Below are 15,750 nucleotides of genomic sequence, written 5' to 3' on the forward strand. Positions count from 1 at the left end.
CTAGCTGCTTAGTTATCGTAAAAACACACTACGAAATCTTCAATGCACATGAGTGAACAGCTGTGAATGTAGAACCCTGGTAAGCACTGGCAAACAGAAGGACCTTGGAATACACAAAGGATCTTTGAAGGCAGCAGCATAGGTAGTTAAGGCATTTGGGATATTTGCCTGGCTGGTGCACAGGAAAGGAAGAACAGGACGTTATGATATAACAATACAAAACATTAATTAAGTCACAGCTGGAGTACAGTACAGAAAAAGCATGAGTGCACAGGTGAAGGTGCAGAGGAGATTGACCAGGACATCACATGTGATGGAACTTGGAGACTGGTCAGGCACTGGTGAAGGTGCAGAGGAGATTGACCAGGACATCACATGTGATGGAACTTACACTGGTCAGGCACAGGTGAAGGTGCAGAGGAGATTGACCAGGACATCACATGTGATGGAACTTACACTGGTCAGGCACAGGTGAAGGTGCAGAGGAGATTGATCAGGACATCACATGTGATGGAGACTGGTCAGGCACTGGTGAAGGTGCAGAGGAGATTGACCAGGACATCACATGTGATGGAACTTACACTGGTCAGGCACAGGTGAAGGTGCAGAGGAGATTGACCAGGACATCACATGTGATGGAACTTACACTGGTCAGGCACAGGTGAAGGTGCAGAGGAGATTGATCAGGACATCACATGTGATGGAACTTGGAGACTGGTCAGGCACAGGTGAAGGTGCAGAGGAGATTGACCAGGACATCACATGTGATGGAACTTACACTGGTCAGGCACAGGTGAAGGTGCAGAGGAGATTGACCAGGACATCACATGTGATGGAACTTAAGAGACTGGTCAGGCACAGGTGAAGGCGCAGAGGATATTGACCAGGACATCACATGTGATGGAACTTGGAGACTGGTCAGGCACAGGTGAAGGTGCAGAGGAGATTGATCAGGACATCACATGTGATGGAACTTGGAGACTGGTCAGGCACAGGTGAAGGTGCAGAGGAGATTGACCAGGACATCACATGTGATGGAACTTAAGAGACTGGTCAGGCACAGGTGAAGGTGCAGAGGAGATTGACCAGGACTTCACATGTAATGGAACTTATACTGGTCAGGCACAGGTGAAGGTGCAGAGGAGATTGACCAGGACATCACATGTGATGGAACTTACACTGGTCAGGCACAGGTGAAGGTGCAGAGGAGATTGACCAGGACTTCACATGTAATGGAACTTATACTGGTCAGGCACAGGTGAAGGTGCGCATGCCAAAGGAAGTGGTACAGAGAGGTACAACTAAAACACTTACATTTTTTGATAAGTACGTTTAAAGGTTTAGACTCTAAACCGGTTCCTTTCTTATGCCATTCACCAACACCAGTAAGCAAGGGCTCCATGGACCCCAGGTTGGGAACATCGGGTTTAGTGGGATGCGAGTCAAACATATGCAAATGGGACTGATTTAGATAATCATCTTAGTTGGTATGGGTGAATTGGGCCAAAGAGCTTGTTTCTGCGATGTATCTATACTTACATAATGTATGTGTAGAATCTATAGAACAGTATGGATATTGTGTCGCTTCGTTTTCTACTGAGGGCAACTGTTGCTTTAGAGCAAGTTAGTTAACCAAAAAAAATCATTTATCTCAGTACCCAGCTCAATGACTATAGCCTTGTCCTTCAAATGCTCGTCTATCTACAATGTTATAAAATGTGGCAAGTGTCTTCCACCAGCCTTTCATGTACTGCATTCCAGATTCCCACTATTCTTAGGTTTCCCCACCCAATGTTCCCTAGTCATGAAGATCTTTAACAACAAAATCTGTGTCAACAGCTAAGAGTTTCATAAGTCACAAAGCACAGAAATAGGAACTTCGTCCCACCACATCCAGGACAACCATCAATTATTCATCTACAAAATCACATTTGTCAGCAGCTGAGTTCTGGCAACTCAAGAGCGCATTTATATACTGGTATGTGGCGCTTGATGTCCATGATATGTTCTGTGAAATCGGATGTTATGTGATTTTGACGTTGTGCAAACACCATATTATATACTTTGCCTTTTGCTGCTACTATCACTAGGAGTGGTTTTGCTGCGTTTGGAAGCCATGATGCACTTTATGGTAATATTTTCAAAAGAAAATTAAATAGAGAGAATACACTACTACACTCAAAAGATGCTTGATACACGGGATTGGTTACGTCCGCTACGTCACGTTCTCCGATTGGGACAACGGACGTATATGCAATCGGACATTGTCCACATGGACTTAAATGTTACAAGTGTATCTGCTTCCACTACCAACTCAAGTAGCGCTTTCCAGATTCCAATCAACTTATGGGTAAATAAAGTTATCTGATTGCTTTATAGAATTTATGAGAATTAAGTACAGTGACAAGGGGAGTTGAGACAAAAGATAAACTATGACCATGTCAAGTGCAGATTAGTAGAACAATAAGGCCCACACCGACTCATCTCTTTCAAGTTCAATGTTATTCAACCAAACAGCTAAATGAAACATTGCTCCTCTAGGACCTAGGTATGAAACACAGTACATATAGTCACACACAGCACAGTTATGATCTGGCACATGGAGTCACAAAACAATATCAGCACAAATTCCTGAGTGGCATGGCCTGGCATAAAGTGTGAGGTGTATGCTCATGTTAGACGGTGTAATGTCACTGGCATTATTATAATAGAATAGCTGTAGTACAAATATGTGCAACAGCAGCAATAAAAGGTGAAAAGTGACCAGTGCAGGATGATAGTGTGCTTGTGTAGAGGAGTGGGGGGAGGGGAAGATCAGAGAATTCAGACAGGGTGTTCTGTGTGTGTGTGGGGGGGGGGGGGGGGGCAGCAGGGTGTTAAGTAGTCTAACAGCCTGAGGGAGGTGAACTGTTACCCAGCTTGAGTTTTGGTTCTTATGCTGTGGTGCCTTCTGCCTGCTGGCAGGTCAAAGAGATTGTGAGAAGGATAGGGGTCACTGACAATGCTGGAGGCACTGCATATGCAGCATTTCTGATACACGTCCTGAATTTGGAGTGGCGGGGAGAAAGAGACCCCAGTGATGTTTTCAGCAGTCCTCACAATCCATTGCAGGGTCTCGTGATCTGATGCATTGCGATTTCCATACCAGAGGGTGATGCAGCTGGTGAAGACACTCTTGATGCTGCTCCAGTAGAATGCAGTAAGAATGGGAGGTGTGGAGTTGTACTTGCCTCAGTCTCTCCAGGAAGTGGTGCTTCCTGTAGCCTCTTGGCTAAAAAGGGTGTGTTCAGGGACCGGGTGAGATGGTCAGTAATGTGAACGCCAAGAAATTTGGTGCTCCTGCCTCTGTCCACTTAGAAGCCATTGATGTGCAGTAAGGAGTGGTCAGCCTGCACCTTCCTGAAGTCCACAATCATCTCTTTAGTTTTATCCATAATGAGACTCAGGTAATTGTGTTTACACAAATCCATAAGTTCCTCTACCACCTCCCCCTATACTGTTCCGCTGTTGTTGATGAGGCCAAGCAGTGTTGCATCATCAGCAAACTTAATGATGTAGTTAAAACTGGACTTGGCAGTACAGTAGCGCATTAACAATGTGATCAACAGCAGGCTTGGCATGCAGCTCCATGGGATACCGGTGCTCAACGTATTGAAGCCAAAGACGCTGCTGTGAAGACGGACTGTGGTCTCTTTGTCAGGAAGTCCAAGATCTAGTTACAGAGGGAAATATTGAGACCCAACATGGACAGTTTTCCCACCAGCTTCTTGGGAATGATTGTAATGAGTTCACATGATTTTCACACTCAGATTCTACTGAGCAATTTATCTGGATCTTGTTTTAACATGAAACTTATTTTGAGCTTACTGCAGTATGCCACACAGTTAAAGAAAATTCATTTAAAGAGGCATTAAAGAGGTATGTTGGGATGGAAGAGATAAATTTGAATTTGACTTTCAGATAAACTGCTCCCCCCCAAAGATTTATGAATACTCTTTGAGCCTTATTATGATTAAGGCAATAGCTCTTGAAACAGAAACCCAAAAGCACATAGTGCCAATGTACACTTTAAATAACATCCTTAACTTAATAAAAATGACTGAAGCCACATTAATAAGAGAATAGACACACAGCAGTAATGGAAGAATTGGTATAAATGAGCACTGAGGAGAGGAGAACAAGAATATCTAATCATTAAGTAGAAACCAGTCATCTTGCTTAAAGAACACACCTAAAGTATTGTGCATAGTTTTGATCCTTTTAGCTTAAAGAAATATTGTCACAGAAGGAGCAGAGTGAAGAGACACTAAACTGGCTCCAAGCTGGAACATTTTGTTATTCAAGGAGAAATTAAGTAAACAAATGAGACCTTAAAACTTACTGTCCCCCCATGAGGTAATTCAATAAATGAAGGAGGATTCCCCTGGCAGAGAAGCCTAGGCTTTTTTGGACTAATAAGTTTTACCACACAATGTTTTGTAATTCTCTGCCTTCAGAACAGGCTGGGGAGGCTCTCCAACTTCAATCAAAACACAGCGACAAATAGCTGGATGTTAAGAGAGTGAAGGGATATGGGAAAAGTACTGGAAAATGGTAATAGAGGTGACATTCTGCTTTGATGAATGACTCAAAGGGCTGGCTGGCCTACTCCTATCTGCTCCAATTTCTGAAGTACTTAATTTTTTGTAAAACACAGCTAAAAAGAGTAATAGTTTCAATAATGCAGAAAGTATTTATGCTAAGAGATAAAATATTCTGCCATGTTGAATAAAAGGCATGGAGACATTGCTCTCCATAACTGAATAGAGAACTATTGATGTTTGTTTTGTTCAAGATTACAAGAAATTAACTGAATCATCAGAAACCGAAGTAAACATACCCCACTTTGTGACATGTTGATTATTTCTCTGCTAACATTCAGACAAACTGATTTCATAAAATTGATAAAGCATTTGCTAATTATGAATATTTATTAATTACTAAATAATCAGTTTTTACATTTTTGATTTGCTCTTGACCAAAACAGTGGCTAAAATTACACATTCACTCCCCACTACTAAATTATCTTTATTACCTAGAATGGCCAGATGTAGAAGAAGAGAATGATGATGATAATTCTGAGGGGTTTCCTTCTGTGCATTGAACAGGATACACATCTGTTAAACTGCTCAAGTTGGCAGATCCTATAAGAGAACAGTTGCGAATAAATTATACATGGAATTGTGAAAGATGGTTAATATAGTGTTTCTAGCATCTAATTAGTTATGGTCAAAAGATTTCAATGTCAGTGAGCAGTGAAGTCAGAAGGTGTAAGATCCTCAATACTTTTAGAGAAGCTAAGGCAGACTTCAGGTCAATAACTCTCATTAGATGAAGTGTTAAATTACAATTGTTGGATTTTCACATTGATTCCAAGGCTCTATCCATATTGAGAAGGCAAACACTAATGAAGAGCCTTGGATCTGGAATGGTTACTGGGTTTTTTTCTCTCTCTCTCTCCCCACAGATGCTGCCTGATTTATTGAGCATTTCCAGTATTTTCTGGCTTTACACAAGAATTCTCCTGAGTTTACTGGCAACAATCATTTATCTCTCAGTTAACATCACTAAACAAAGACATCTGGCTAGTGGCAAGATACTGTAAATGCAGAAACCAGAAACTGCTATAAATACTCATGAGTCAGACGGCATCTGCAGAAAAAAGCATTTCTGGTTGATAATCTTTCATCAACCTAACCGCCTTCACCTATAAAGTACCTTTTGAATATGGTGACTAAAACAGTAGTACTCTTGGTGTAGTTTCACTAGTGTGTGGCCAATTGCCACAAGCGTTCTATTATAAATTGCTGCAACTGTACACTAGATGTCTACTTCACGTACTAGTCATCCTAAATTACTTTGTACTGCAGCTATTGGTAGTCTCTCTCCGTTTAAATAACATTTTTTAATCAATCTTCCATCCAAATTGACCATGACATATCCAGCATTTTCCTCCAGTTGCCCATTCATTTAACCTTTCTGTAAGCTTTTTGTATAACCCTCTTGCTGTCCCACCTACTTCTGTACAATCCACACATTTGGCTGTAGCCAGCTGGTGGCGCAGCGGCATCAGCACCAGACTTCAGAAGCGAAGGCTCCCAAGTTCAAGCCCAGCAGGCCCCCCCACGCCCCACAAGACACGCTTTCCATCCGTGCCAGGTTGAGCACCAAGCTAGTTACTCGGCGTCATAAAAAACAAGGGTTGAGTCAGGAACGTTCATACCGTGTCCCGATTAATCTGAAAAGAAGACCAATCCTGACACTATGTGCCAGGCAAGAATGGCTGACTGTCTGGTGCAACAAGCTATGAATGAACACATTTGGCTACGATATTTGTTCACTGCTTTCAATCATTGAGGTTAATTATAATAATACCGATCCCTTTGTAATCTAATGGTCACAGGTTGTCAACCTGAAAACGGCCTTTATATCTCTACTCCTTGTTACCCACTAGTCAACTAATCTTCCATCCATACTATCATTTAGCACTGCGGGCTCATTTCTTGCAAAGTTTGGTGTCTTGTTGAACACTGTATTACATCCAGATGAATTATATCTATTGTTTCCCTTTTATCTGCTCCCTTAAGAGTTTTTTTCCTAGTTGAGATATGTTTTAAGCAATTATTAGCCTAGTTAAAAGGATTTTGTAAGCCAACAAGTGAGGACTAGTCTCTAAAACTATGTATTTTAAAATCAGTTGCTATAAATCTACGATGACTGGATCACACAGATTAAGATTAATCTGCTCCATCTTTTATTCCAGTGAAAGTCAAATGGAACTTGGTGGAATTGGTCACAAATTCTTTCCTTAGAAAGTAAAAGAGGGGGAAATAGGGAACCAAAGTTATTTTCATAAACTAATTCCTCAATAGTGGTTAAATCAATACGTCAAGATTTGCATGTTGGTCAGCTGTTGCTCTGGCAAGAAGCCCAAAATGTTGTATCCAATAAATCTTCAAACTGGATGGATCCCCAGCCAATATAATTTTTACCATTTTAATGTCTTTAAATGATAATATTTTGCCAATTAAAATTAAAAGGGTTATAAATATTAATATGTACAGGGTAGGTTTCAAAATAAATTGACATGCGTGAAAAGCTAGAAATAAGAGTGGAAGGAAGATGGAAATTCAATCATTATCTCAATCATTTTACATACTTGGGATCACATCACTGCCCCATTAATGAGCAGAGTTTCCAAGGTATTCTAACTTGATGAAGACTTTTGCCAATAAAAATGCTGGACATTGATGTTAAAGATAAGTTATCTACAGCGAGTCAAAAGGAAATCGATATTTTGCTGAATTTATTCATTTAACTATTGCATATTTTAGGCACTAGTACACAATATTATCTTTTAATTTCTATGTTAAAGCTTAATCTTCTGGGTGCTCTCCTCTGGGCAATGATGAAACTCAAGCTTCTCTGCTTTTCTGGTGCATGTAATTCAAGTTAGAGGGAGAAGTCGTCTGATTATCCACATCTATTGTAATGTGTGCTATCCTTTCATCTCTACCCTTCTCACCATCCAGGAACCAGAACAGTACTTCCATCTGAAATGTCAATTCATTTTCATTTATTCCAATCTAGTGTATTTTATTTAGTGTTCAGAATGATAGCACTATACTACAGAATCCAAATGCAGATAAGGCGATTGCTTTGAGAGCACCCGAGTTCAGTTGGCAAGACCAAGCCTAAGTCTGAATTTCTGGTCGTCTGCCATCTTAATTCCCCATCCCACTCATACTCAGACATGTCTCTCTGTAGCCTGCAGGACTGCTACAAAAAGACCTAATGAAAGCTTAAGAACAATCTCTCATCTTTTATCTTGGTATGTTGCAACTTTTGCTAGTCAAATTCTTGAAATTTAGGTAGCACACTCTTTCTAAATCAGAACTAGCCCTTCATGCCTATATTATGTTTTTTTCTCTATTGATGTAGTCTGGCCTGTTGGACATGTTCACAGCCTTGTTATTAAGAAACGCATTACAGAGAAAAGAAAGCTTAATGAGTGTGTAGCTGCCATACTAAGTCATCGGGTGTCACCCTATGAGATGTTCCCAGAAGATGAAATGATATGTCATGTCATCAAAAACTGACAAACTTCTACAAATGCACGGCGGGGTGAGTATACTGACTGGTTGCATCGTGGCCTGGTATGGAAACACCAATGCCTTAGAATAGAAAAGCCAACAAAATGTAATGGATACAGCCCAGCCCATCACTAGTAAAGCCCTCCGCACCACTGATAAGCAGCACTGTCGCAGGAAAGCAACATCTGTCAGGGACCCTTCATGTTCTCTTCTTGCTTCTGCCTTCAGGAAGAAGGCAAAGGAGCCTTAAGTGCCACACCACCAGGTTCAGGAACAATTATTACCCCTCAACAATCATGCTCCTGAACCTCTGTGGATTACCTCACTCACCCCAACAATGAACTGATTCTACAACCTATGGACTCACTTTCAAGATTCTATGACTCATGCTCTCAATATTATTTTTTTTGTATCCATTTCCACAATGTCATCTTTTGCACATTAGTCATTTGTCTGTCTTTGATTGTTTCTTTGTTTTGCAATAAAATGAATCTCTGGGTAGTAAATAGTGACACATTTACTTTGAAAATAAATTTACTATCAACTTTGATAATTCTACAAACCCTTTCCATATCTTCCTTGCTATAAAAACTATTTGCACCTTTCCTTTTGCAATTCTGACTATACGTCATGGACTGAAGTGATTATGGGTTTCCTCCCAGATTCTGTCTGAAAGCTGAGCATTTATATCATAGTTTTTCTTTCAGATTTCCAGCAACTGTAGTTTCCGTTTACATTTTCATTAATTGTGCACCATATTGATTTCCTTTTTCAATAAATGTATTTCAAAAGCTTATGACTAGACCGATACTTTGAATGTGTGGGAGATGATTAGTTGAATGTGCTGGGGTTTAAGAATACAGAGAGGTGACTTAATTTGAACATTAAAGATTTGACGGGTATTGAATTGAAGATGTGGAGAATATGCTTCCTGCTCTGGTACAACCGAGGGGTCACCGATTTTGGATAGAAAATAGGAAACTTTTTTTCTTCTTAGAGGATCATGTACACATCTTTGGAACTATTTTACTCAAAAAACAGTAAAAGTAGCCTTTGATTATTTTTATGACAGAGACAGACAGCTTCTTGATAGGCAAAGAATTAGAAGGTTATTTGGGTGTAGGGAACAACACAATCTTGAAGTTATAAGCATCTTAGCTGTAGCCTTATTGAATGGGGGGAAAATATCAGGCTCAAGAGCCAGCTTCTATTTTCAATTTGTGTTCATTCAGATTTGGGGTCCAGAGACAGAATGGGCTCAGGGTATCCAAAAAGATGCTGCAATAAACAAAAATAATAACAACACTGCTTCCGCAACTCAGGAAATGAAGACAACGGAAATGGACAGTGTACCTTATTCTTCAAGGAGAAACAGAAATAAACCACCAGAACAATAGCCACTCTCAGTGGAACCCTGCAGATTAATTTTACTAACTGAAGATTTGTAGAAGATGAGAGTTACTTGCATTCACATTCAATAGTGAAAAAATTGATATGGTAATACTTATCCATTCTTTCTGCCCTTTAGCCAAAATTGAAACATGAAGAACTTGTCATAAATGACATTAAACAATCATTTGAAGGCAGTGCAGTCACTAGCTATTTACATTACTATGTGCTGATGAAATCCTTTCCCATTTCTGCGAATAATACCTTATTTTCATGGAGGCAACTATAGAGTGTTACCCCACTAACAGTTGAGCTAGGGTAATACTGTTCACATCAGGAACCTTAGCTGAATTCCTTAAGAAATGGGGTTACTCAATTTCCTGAGGATGTAATTTCCTGCACTGTTAACTGTTATCCTGACTGCTGCCAGTGAACTTCAGTTACAAAGCTTTGGAATAAACTTAATCTGATATTCAAAGATTAAGCAGCAGCTACAATATACAAGCAACACACACAAAATGCTGGTGGAATGCAGGAGGCCTGGCAGCATCTATAGGAAGAAGTACAGTCGACATTTCCGGCCGAGACCCTTCATCAGGACTAACTGAAAGAAGAGACGGTCTCTCTTACTATCTCTTCTTTCAGTTAGTCCTGATGAAGGGTCTCGGCCCGAAACATCGACTGTACTTCTTCCTATAGATGCTGCCTGGCCTGCTGTGTTCCACCAGCATTTTGTGTTTGTTGCTTGAATTTCCAGCATCTGCAGATTTCCTCGTGACTGCAATATACAAGTATAGTTTTACAATGTATCTGCAATCTTTGTGTTTAAAATATCTCAAAAGTAGGTATACAATTAAATAGAGTTAGTGCAAAAGTCTGATTCACAATCTACCACCTCTTTGAGTGACTAAATGCTCTATGATGGACAGTTCTTTTCCATGCCCAACTCTGACCTTCCCAGAACTTATATTCAGCAACATGGAACAAAACTACAAGAATGATTAAGATTAACATCAAAACATTATAGGACTTTATATTAAAAGAGAGTGCCTTAATGCTAATGCGAACTCATAACTATGATAGCTGGTAGCTATCACAATATCTTGTGGAAAATGATATTTGGTGATTTGGGATAATGTAGCATTGGAATAACTGCACATAGACGAATCTATGTTAAAGCACTGCAAACTATATGGATATACAAAAGTTTTGGCAAGGTTTGTACTGAACTTATATTCTATAAAAGCAAAACTAAATGCTTATCAGCAGAATCCAGTTATAGCGAGAAAACAGTAATTTCTTTAAAGATGCAAATAAAAATATGCAAAATTAAAATACTTGATTTAAAAAACCAAATTGAAAAAATACTAAGTAGAGGAAAAAAAATCAGATAAAAGCACATTGGGAGATATCTTGTGATTCAAATTTTAGGCAAACCTCTTGGTATTTGGAAATCAGAGCACCCATATGCCCGTTGATTTGTGGCAACACCTTAGGAGGTACTTTGTTCTATAAGATGAGAGGTACTTTTGAATCTTGAATGTACAGTAATGAAAATGATAACAGAAAACAACAAAGTAAAATAATTGGTGTAGATTGATTAGAAAATAGAATGAATTGTTTTTTTTAAAATAGCAAGGTATTTACCAGGACTGATTCTGCCATTATTATTTTGCCTCTGAAGAAAATCCTTATAGCAAACAGAACACATGCCATTCGTTCGTGGGTTCCCGTAAAATCCACAGCCAGTGGTGCACAGCATAGGCACTTGAGTCTGGTTGGTTTCTTGAGCCATGTTCCTCCAAAACACCTTTTAAAAAAAAGTTTTAAAAAATGTTAAGAATCATTGTCACTAAGATACAACAGTGAAAAAACTCACTGCTGTTGTAGGTTGTACTGACATCACAAATAGAAAAGTTTAAAAAAGAAAATTAAAAACAAGTTACAGAGCTCGTTGAATGTACCTTAGCAATATACAGGTACTATTTTCCACCCTTTCCCAAAGTCTTGACTGTACCAGAATAACATGCTGTCTACTGCGATCCTCTACAGCATATGGCTGCAAAGAATTCTTTGTGGAAAAACACTAGGGGCTAAAAGAAAGGGGAGGGGACATTGGAAGATATTAAAAGCAAACTATTCTGCACTTGACTACCTCAGGGAGTACCTGATGCCAGAGACAGCAATATTGATTTTATACATTAACTTACGACACAAAAGTCAACTGTAAAATTGGAAGCCATCAGCCAATTCAATGTTGCACACAAGCAGCTAATTGATGGGCTTTAGCAATTTATAATCAGCAAACTGAACAAAACTTCCAAATGCATCTGCAGAGTAATTTGACAGTGTCTTGTCTCAACTTCTACCGATTTTTAATCAATGCTCCATAGAGAGCAACCTATCTGGATGCATCACAACTTGGTATGATGACTGCAACATCCGCGACCACAAGAAACTACAGAGAACTGTGCTAATAGCACTTCACAGGAACCAGCCTTTCATCCATGGACTCTCTATACTTTTTGCTGCCTCTGTAAGGCCGCCAGCAATAATCAAAGACCTTACCTACCCCGAACATTCTCTCTTCTCCCTTCTTACATCAGGAAGTAGATAAAAACGTGAAAAGCAAATACCACCATACTTAAGGACCATTTCTACCTTGCTGTTATACAACTGTTGAATGGTTCACTAGGATGATAAGAGGGGCTCTTGATCTCATAACCCACCTTGTTATGGTCCTGCATCTTATTGTTTACCACTTTCTCCATAGCTGTTACACTTTATTCTGCATCTGTATTTGCCTTACCTTGCACTACTTCAATTCACTGTGTGATGAACTGATCTATAGAAACAATATGCAAGACAAGCCTCAGCACATATTACAATAAAAAAAATCAAATCAACATAACAGAACAAGCAAAGTGAAGCCTAGGGGTACATAACAATTGACTGCTTTACTTCCTTCACAATTACCGTACTTAATTTTTTGTAAATGTATATGCAACATACATTTAGCTGTATTGAAAGAATGTAGGCAAGACATCTCTCCTAAGATTATAGAAACAATATTTTGACTTGACCATAGGTATACAAATGGATAGTTAATTATTTCTGTTAATTCTAGTAAACAGACCCGCTCCATCAGAGATAGAGAACCATTGACCTTTTCTTGCCATCAGCTTAAGATATTCTAAGCAAATGGGCTCAAATAAAATGACACTGAAATTGAATTCTTGCATTTTAAACTTTTACTACTTCTTTAAAACATACACTTACTAGTACTTTGCAATATAACACAATGCAAGATTGTACAGAAAACAAACTTCAAGAGAGTTCGCTGGGAATGTTATTTACAAAGCTCAGATATCCAGAAGTATGAAAGCTTCGTGGAGCCAAAGACCTTGTGGAATGATATACACTGTCAGATAGTTTACTCTACCTGCATTTCAAGTTTTGGTTTGCCCTCATTTGCTGAACTGCAAGTTATTAATAGTGCCATGAGAGCACAGAACTTGTTTATTACTAGACAGACTACTGAACCCAGCATTTCAATGTTCACTCTTAGCAGAATAATTCCAGTGTGATGTCTCTCCCTACTCATCTCCCTTGTAGTTTTAAAATATTCTTAGTCGCCCATCAAGCTTCCCTTACTGTTTTGATACTCCATTACATTAAAAGGCAACTTATAGCAGCCAATACACCCAACTTTGAGAGGTGAAAGAAAATTAGAAAATATTGAAAACGTAGAAAACCTACAGCACAATACAGGCCCTTCGGCCCACAAAGCTGTGCCGAACATGTCTTTACCTTAGAACTACCTTGGCTCACCCATAGCCCTCTATTTTTGAAGGTGAATTACTGAGGTGCAAAAGTGAAAGAAAGACCAAGCAGAAGAATGACCAGATTTAAACGGTTTGCTTTCTGGCTTAGGGAGTTTGAATAGTATTACATTAACAATTACTAACATTGTATTAACAATTACATTAGCTCATGGTTTTGAATTAAATGTGTAAATTCAAAGTTTAGGCTGACCTACTGATCCCATGAAATTAACAATGCAGTGATGTTAATTAACCATCTTCAAATGAGTTGCTATTTACTGGGAATTCTTTCCTTGTCATAGCATACTGGCCGATTTATACATTAATTTAAAAAAGCCATCATTAAAATTTGTTATCATTTTGCTAGCAACATGTGACACTATTGATAAGTCATTACAGATAAAAAAATTTAAACAAAAAACTGATCAGCTTAAATATTAAATTTATCTGAATTTTGGGAATTTCAACCCAAAGTTGTTCAACAGTGAAATCAATTAAAATGTAACTACTTAGCTACTCATGGGAGAAATAGAGTCTACAGACACTATTTCATTTGTGAAACTCAAACTACTAAAATGGAGGTCTACAGCAATAAATAAATGCAACCAGTTTTATAGCCATTCTTATATTCAAACAGAATCATAAGGCAACTACGGGTTAATGTCTGAAGTCTTAACTGAAAGCATCAAATTAAAGCTATGTGTTTCTGGAACATTTATAGAATTTAAAAATTTCCTATTATATAGTTTAAAAGTCCAACATAAAACTAACAAAATTAAAAGTAGACATTTGGCCCAACTGTTCTGTTGTATACGAGGCAATTTTCCCAATTTGTTGACCATTACTCCTACTGATTAAGATATTTTTTCAGTTCCTTTCTCCTACATGTGCTTATTCTCTCGGTAAAGAAATTCTCCTGTGACCTGTATCAGTGAACCATTATATTTTTGGCCCCAGGTTTCCTCTACAGGTTTGTTTTATGCAGATTCCTCAACATACATTTCACTAAAGGGCATTCCCCAGATCATAGTGAATGCAGGATGAGTGCTGTTATCGTGGATGGTTTGGTACAACTGGACCTGTAATTTTAATTAAGTGATTTGCATATTGAAGCAGCACAGGAATCTGAAAGCTACATTTCTATTACAATTATTGCATTTTCAATTTTCTAATTATTGTTCACTGCTTTTTAAAATCTCAACAAATTGCCTAGTAAAAGATCAATGTCTGTATAATACAAAATGCTTATTATTTTCATGATCTGAAATCTAGCCCAATCAAACAATTAGATGGACAGCTGAGAAATCAGAAGCAAGTTTAATACCACTGGTATGTTGTAAATATGTTGTTTAGCAGTACACTGTAATATATAATAAAAGCTATAAATTAAAATATTATATAATTAAATTAAATCACTGCAAAGAGAGAACAAAAAAATTTGAGGTAGTGTACATGGGCTCATTGTCCATTTAGCAATCAGATGGTGGTGGGGGAAAAGCTGTTCCTAGAACGTTCAGTGTGTGTCTTCGGGCTCCTGTACCTCCTCTTGATTGCAACAGTGAGAAGAGGATGTGTCCTGGGTGATGGGGTTCCTTAATGATGGATGCCGCTTTTTTGAGGCATTGCCTTTTGAAGATGTCATCGATGCTGGGGAGGCAAATGCCCATGATGGAGCTGAGTTTGCAATTATCGGTAGCTTTTTCTGATCCTGTGCAGTGGCCCCTTCCATACCAGTTAGAATCTGCTCCATGGTACATCTGCAGAAATCTGTGAATCTTTGGTGGCATATAAAGTCTCCTCAATCTCCTAATGAAATATAGCCATTGTTGTGTCTTTTTTGTAATTACATCACTATGTCAGGCCCAAGATAGATCTTCAGAGATGTTGACACCCAGTAACATGAAACTGCTCATCTTTTCCACTGCTGATCCCTCAATGAGGACTGGTGTGTTCCTGAACTCCCCCTTCCTGAAGTCCACACTACTGATGTTGAGTGCAAGGTCACTGTTGTGTCACCACTCAAACAGCTGATCTATCTCTCTCCTGTTCACCTCCTCATTACCATCTGAAATTCTGCCGACAATGGTGTGTCACTGGCAACTTTACAGATGTCATTTGAGGTGTGCTTGGCCAGAGTCAGATTGTAAAGAGAGTAGAGCAGTGGGCTGAGCATGCATCCTTGAGGTACACCAGTATTGATAATCAGCAAGGAGATGTTATATCTCATCTGAACTGACTGTGATCTCCCAATGTGGAAGTCAAGGATCCTGTTGCAGACGGAGGTACAGAGGCTCAGGTTTCAGAGCTTGTTGATTCGTACAAGCTCAGGTTTCAGAGCTTGTTGAGGGTATGATGGTGTTGAACGCTGATCTGTAATCAATAAACAGCAGTCTTATGTAGGTCAG

At 39.0% G+C, this 15,750-nt stretch overlaps 1 protein-coding gene across 5 annotated transcripts in view; it reads right to left on the bottom strand.

The window, feature by feature from the left end:
• Positions 1 to 15,750, bottom strand: part of zfand6 (zinc finger, AN1-type domain 6) — a 68,204-nt gene that overhangs the window by 25,469 nt on the left and 26,985 nt on the right. For 4 of the 5 annotated variants that reach the window (XM_073032962.1, XM_073032958.1, XM_073032959.1 and 1 more), the window contains 2 exons: positions 11,169 to 11,331; positions 5,075 to 5,183 (listed from right to left, as the gene is read on the bottom strand). In XM_073032962.1, the coding sequence (XP_072889063.1) occupies positions 5,075 to 5,183; positions 11,169 to 11,316 (257 nt within the window). In that variant the 5' untranslated portion in view covers positions 11,317 to 11,331. Of the gene's footprint in view, positions 1 to 5,074; positions 5,184 to 11,168; positions 11,332 to 12,330; positions 12,367 to 15,750 lie in introns of all 5 variants that reach the window. The other variant, XM_073032961.1, reaches the window with a different exon arrangement.

The sequence above is a fragment of the Hemitrygon akajei genome, chromosome 30 (assembly GCF_048418815.1).
Source record: "Hemitrygon akajei chromosome 30, sHemAka1.3, whole genome shotgun sequence".
NCBI lineage: Eukaryota > Metazoa > Chordata > Chondrichthyes > Myliobatiformes > Dasyatidae > Hemitrygon > Hemitrygon akajei.